The 6257-nt window shown below is 32.2% G+C and overlaps 1 protein-coding gene and 1 long non-coding RNA gene across 2 annotated transcripts; one reads left to right on the forward strand and one right to left on the reverse strand.

Annotated features, from left to right (window-relative positions):
• Window positions 1–1084: 1084 nt before the first annotated feature.
• LOC149575651 (uncharacterized) lies at window positions 1085–1709 on the reverse strand. The gene is made up of 2 exons (XR_016360193.1): window positions 1591–1709; window positions 1085–1448 (listed from the first exon to the last, which is right to left on the reverse strand). It is a non-coding gene; the product is annotated as an uncharacterized LOC149575651 (long non-coding RNA).
• A 426-nt stretch (window positions 1710–2135) lies between these two features.
• On the forward strand, window positions 2136–4122 carry LOC149575652 (borneol dehydrogenase, mitochondrial-like). Its single transcript, XM_089815409.1, has 2 exons — window positions 2136–2288; window positions 3113–4122. The coding sequence occupies exons 1-2, from the start codon at window positions 2254–2256 to the stop codon at window positions 3894–3896; spliced, it is 819 nt and encodes a 272-aa protein (XP_089671535.1). The 5' UTR covers window positions 2136–2253; the 3' UTR covers window positions 3897–4122.
• Window positions 4123–6257: the final 2135 nt, after the last annotated feature.

Below are 6257 nucleotides of genomic sequence, written 5' to 3' on the forward strand. Positions count from 1 at the left end.
GGAGAAATTTTTTTGGAATATTTATTATAGTAAATATTGTTTAGTCTTTCTTAAGCTCTACTTAGGCATATAAGTTGTCATTGTATTTTTTCTAGATTTTTGTTGTTATTTTCACTAGAGTAGTTTTTGCCTACCCTCACACATGACTAGGGCACATGTCTCATTTAGTGCCCTCCATTTTCTTTTTCCTTGCCTACATAAGCATGTTGTTGTACTCTTGGTATCAATCAATCAATTATTTCTTTATTAGCATCTTTTGATAGTTGGATCCTCCTAATCTTATCTTGAAGGTTGCATCGTTTTCATTTCTCACTACTTTTGCATGGTATCAAAGTAAGTTACAATGAGTTTCTAACTTGTTTAAGAAGTTTGAGTTGTTGAGATCACCATCATCATCATATTGCATATTGCATTTTTCTCCCTATGTTGCACCTAAGAAGGGATCTTACAATAAGTAGTACTTATTCTTTCAAGTTCCACTTAGGCGTATAAGTTCTATTGCATAGTTCCTATATACATTGTTATTTTCACCAAGGCAATTTCCTTTACCTAAGAGCTACCTATCCTCACACATAATTTGGACACATCTTATTTAGTGTTGTTTATTTTCTTTTGTCTTACCTATACATAGTAGGTGGTTGTACTTTTTGTATCAATCAGTCAATTAAATATTTCCTTCTTGGCATTTTCTAGTATGACCTTGAAGATTGCAGCTTCTAGCTAGTTTCTTGATCGTTTCTACACATTGCAAGTCTGTAGATCAATTTTCAACCATTTTCAACAAGGCATTGGAAAAAAAGTGAATCAAAAAGAAATTTAAGAACTATAAATAACAACAATTGTAATTAAAGAAAATATTAATTTCCCTTCTCCCTTCCTCATCTTGTCTCCTCTTTCACATCTTTCATATAAAAGAGCATTTGTTTCAATGGCTCCTTTCATGCCATCCTCCATAGTTTTTAGATAGAAAAATACAGATTTAGATTTAAGAAATTAATATAAAATGTAAATTTGATCGTCATAAGCTGCAATCTGAAATGCTACAGACCACCCTTAAACATCACACACTAAGGAAGAAATTAAGTTTGAAAACATAAGTCAATTTTGAATATTTAGCACTTTTAGCCTACGAATTAAGGCTTAATGTATGATGTTTAAGCCATCCACAACAGTAATCGCATTGCTTGTTTTGTTTGCCAAGTTTATATAGCTGTAGTTTATGTTTTCTCCCATTTAATTAAAGAAATCAACAACTACTCTATGAATTGTTTTATGCAGTCATGTATGCCTTAAAATATATGGATGAAATATAAATCATTTTACTCTTTATTATTGTCATTATCTATATCATTTCTCAAGATTCATTTCCTAACTTCCTTGTATAGAACTCACTTGCTCTTCTGCGTTGAATTTCACTCCGTAATATTCAGATTACGTGCCATCTGAGACTGAAAGTTTTTCAGAACAAAACATTTCCATTAGGACAAGTGGTTTGTGCAAAATCAAATGTTAAGAAACATATGGAAACACAAAAGAAACAGTTGCCTGATAGAGACATACCCCTAATAATGAAAGGCTACTATTACATACCTCTCAGCTATTCAGATTCCAAACCCCATTTTTTTTGACGAAAAAATGCAATACAGATGAAATTGCATTGATTGTCTATTCATCTTGCAGAGATTATTTCAAATTTTGTATACAGTCAAGAAAACTTAAAATGAATATGCAAAGTTTAAGAATTATGTCTTATGAATTTGATTTCTATGACGTATAATTATCCAATATAAAAAATGAAGGGGACCCAATGGAACCTAAGCTGGCACTAATTTAATTGCTCGTACATGAAATAATCTAAAGAATTAAAAAGTTTCAATCTTGGTATGCGTTTGTCTGTAGTTGAGCTTGGAATCTATATTAATTCAAAGGGGAAAAACGTTCATCCGTTTTAATACCATGTTAAGTACTAATTTAAGACATTTGACTTTGATATTTCACGTTTGAGACTAAATAAACGTCTAAATAATGTGAAAAGACGTCAAATTTGACTCATCAGCACGTGCGAGACCAAATTGACGTCAAAACAATGCGTTGTGAGGAACAGGCGCTAAATTTGACTCAGAAATATAGTTGAAAGCCCTTCTTGCAATGTATCTATAAAGAGAAGTTCTCTCTTAGTGTTATATGTCACATTTCAGCTTCTAAATCTTTTGTGTCCAGCAAGTTCGCAAGGCATAGCAACCAAAGATCGTCATGGCAGCAACAATAGCAGCTAATCTAAGCAAAAGGTACTTGTTTTATTTTCCAATAGCTCATTTTCACTTATCTGAAATGTTTTAAAAGATTTAGATCAGGTCTCCATACGACTGTTTAGTTTATTTTTGCTAGCAGCAGCTGTTCATTTTTTTCAATAAAGGTGCTTATTTCTAGCCCCTCTTTTTCTACAGCTTATTTTCATTTGATAAAAAAAGCCGCTCCACAAAATTAGGAAAAGATTCTAAATTTTCCTTACAATTTGTTATTTTTATATGCCAACATTTTAATGCTGAAATTTAAGTAGAAAATTGATTTAAGCAACAACATGGGGACATGGTATTATATTGTATCAGCATTCGAAATAAGTTCATATTTATTTGTAATACTGTTATTAAGATTCAATTGTGCAGTATTTTAAACCAAAGATCTATATTTCATGAGTAGTGGTTTACACAAGTTTTATACCCCTCTCCATCTCTCGTGATAGCAATATCACTTTGCTATTAGAGTTTGACTTACTGTAAAAAAATATCTCCTACTTATCTATATTCATTTCTTTTTTTAAACTACATTGTATATGATGATTTGCTTACAACTCTCTTTGATTGTTGATGATAGATTATAGGTCTAATTCTTAAAACTGTCCTTCATCTTGATAATAAATCAATAGAGTAATTCGAAATGGTGAAACTTGAAATTTCAAGCACAATCTGATTTAGAAATAATAAACAAACATTCACATAGATTGTAAAAATCTGATAATGTTTTTTCAGCCTATGATTTATGCGACCTCCGACAGTCCATGTCATTATTTTTATCTTCAGTTAGCTGATCATGATTAACTGATTATATGCAGATTAGAAGGAAAGGTTGCCATAGTCACAGGTGGGGCATCAGGAATAGGAGAAGCTGCAGCTGGGCTCTTTACAAAACATGGAGCCAAAGTTATTGTGGCTGACATTGCTAAAAAGGTTGGTCAGACATCTTCCTCAGATGTCACATACGTCCATTGTGATGTGAGCAAAGAAGAAGATGTGAGTGCAGCTGTGGATTTGGCCATGGAAAAGCATGGTAAACTAGACATAATGTATAATAATGCTGGAACAGTTGAGAAGGAAAATAGAAAGGCCATGGAGTATGACATGGGGGAGTTTCAACGTGTGATGAATGTAAACATAAAAGGAGTAATGCATGGAATCAAACATGCAAGCCGCGTTATGATCCCAAACAAAAGTGGATGCATAATTTCTACATCTAGTATTACAGGAATAATGGGTGGAATGGGTCCTTATGCATACATGTCTTCTAAGCATGCGATCATTGGACTCACTAAACAAGGTGCTGCCGAGATGGGGAGATATGGTATCAGAGTGAATTGTGTTTCTCCAGCTCCCCTGGCCACTGAAATTGTCTTAAAATTCTTTGGAAATGATTCAATGAGTCCAGAGGAGAAAAGGGCCAATTGGGAGGCATTTTGTGACAATATAGCCAATTTGAAGGGCCATACACTTAGGTCACAGGATATTGCAGAGGCAGCTTTGTATCTGGCCAGTGAGGAGTCCAAGTTTGTAAGTGGGCATAACCTTGTGGTTGATGGAGGGAACACAGTAGTAAATCATGATTTGGGTATGTATCAGTGATAACATTTCATTTTGATGAATAAGTTTCTTAAATTTTGAAGGAATAAAATCCAAAAGATTGAAAGACCTTAGGGGTCTACCAGTATTGAAGAAAATAAAAGTTACACTGAGCGAGGGAAGCTTGAGCACTCAAGGGTTCGGCCCATCAATTTGTTCGCTAGCTATGTATTACAAATAATCTACCATTGACAATTGCACTAAAAATAATCTTCTTCTTTTGCATTTATTCAGAGAAATTGATCTAGTTTAATAATGTTTTATGTTGAGGATCCTCCAATTTTGGATGTCTTCAATTAAATTTTGATATTTTCTCATTGGGGATCTTGGTTAGGCAAGTGGGGGTAGTCTTATTAGGGATGAACCGACAATTTAAATTAAGGTAGTGGTGGCTCATCATGTAATTAAATTGATCTTTTAATGTAGATACCATAATCTCATTATCAAAGGAGACACTCTAAATTTCATCATGCTGATATTAGGGAATGTGACACTTGGGTGGGTGGTCTCTAACATCATTGTTAAAAGCCATATTATCTTGTCCAATGTGGAAAACGTCAAAATTTGATGTCCCTTCAAAAAAGTGAGCACGTCATCTACTAGACATACTAGTCTCAATCCGTATGTGGATTTCGTTGCAATATGTAGATTAAAAGAAGCTTGTATCACCATCTTGAAAGATCAACTTACACATGTTTGATTTTGTTTACCATTTTAATGATGCATTTCCATGACAATAAAGGTATTAATTATGTGGCGAAAACACTTTCATTGGGAAATATTTCCCTTGGTCATGTTAATTTCTTTAAAAGAAAAACTCTAGTTGCTAATTTTGTTTGCTACACTCTTATAGGTCTATCTATTGACCAATTTCTAGCTCACCATGGGGAGAGACCTTATCTAGATAGGATCTAAAAAGTGTGATGATTTTAAGAACAATTATGTTATCTAACCTAATATAGAGGTGGGCAATGTGGTCACTTATGTAAAAGGAATGATGGGTTCCAACCTAGAATTATCTAGAGGTTTTCTCAATCTTGGGATAAGGGGGCCATTAACATTAATGAGTTTCATTTGTAGTTTCTATGAAGATGAGTGTGGCAGTGCTCTTCAAGTTTATCACAGTAGAAGGTAGGGTTAAATATTTTCACTCTCATAGATTTCCAATGTCAAGTCACTTCCGACATGGGGTTAATCTCAATTTCCCTCTCTGGATTTACTCTACCTTCTAATAGTCAATTTTTTTTTAAGAAAATGTATTTCTTACATATAATTTAAATATGAAGTGTTTTAAAATAGATAAGAGTTTTATTTATTTATGATTATCAATTTGTAAGTTGGGGGAGAGGACATAGTACATGAGCACCCTACCTCCATGCTTATCAAAATCCTATATCAAAATTTCAAGTCACTCCCAATTTTCTAAAACAACTTATTTGGCAATTTATCTACTTATAACTAAAATTTCAAGCCCACATCGTCAATTATGATGCCATGTCAACATGTTTTTTGCAAATTTGTGCAAAACAACCCAAATAAAAAGAGAGACCAATGGTCAGTAAAAAAGGTACCCATTATACTTGCACAGCTAATATGGCATCACATCATTGGTTGCTTTTTACAACTAAGGGTATGGGTAGTCATTGCACTAACAACTTTAAAGTCACAATTAGCAGTGCAATATTGTCAAAAAATTGGACATTAAGATAATAGATGTGGATATTACATCACTAAGTGTGTGTATCAAATGAACAATTCCTATCACAATCATTGGAGCACGTTCAAGTATTAAGTCATTACTTTGAAATAATTTTAAACAAAGAAATATGAAACCAAAATGACATAAGCATTTTTCAATATATGTATATATTAGAAACTATAAGTGGGAATGTTTAAATCATTGTCTAATAACCTTTTACAACTATTTCACAAGAAAATATAACCTTATTATCTTGAGAGCTCTCATCTTGATTTCCACCCTTTTCACCAAGTTGACTACTTCAACAACTCCCAACAATATTTATTATTAAAGTTATATTTGAAAATAAATAAGGGTTTTTGTTTAAATATAACATTTGAGAGTATAAGTAAATTGTTGTATTATTTTTTTTAATAATAATTAAAATAATATTAAATATAATTTTTTCTTTTTTGAAATGTATATCACTCTAAAAGTATAAAATTGATCTAAGTAAGGAATGGATAGCATATTAAAATGAATATTAGATTTTATAAACCTATCTATATTAAGACATTTTTAATAATTACAAATTGCAAATTACAAATTATAAGTTATTTAAGATTACATCTCTAATCATACTATTTTCAATTCATTCTTCTTCATTTTTGGTAAAATAAAGTGTA

The sequence above is a fragment of the Cupressus sempervirens genome, chromosome 2, assembly GCF_028749045.1.
Source record: "Cupressus sempervirens isolate cs-2001-9-10 chromosome 2, ASM2874904v1, whole genome shotgun sequence".
Lineage (NCBI taxonomy): Eukaryota > Viridiplantae > Streptophyta > Pinopsida > Cupressales > Cupressaceae > Cupressus > Cupressus sempervirens.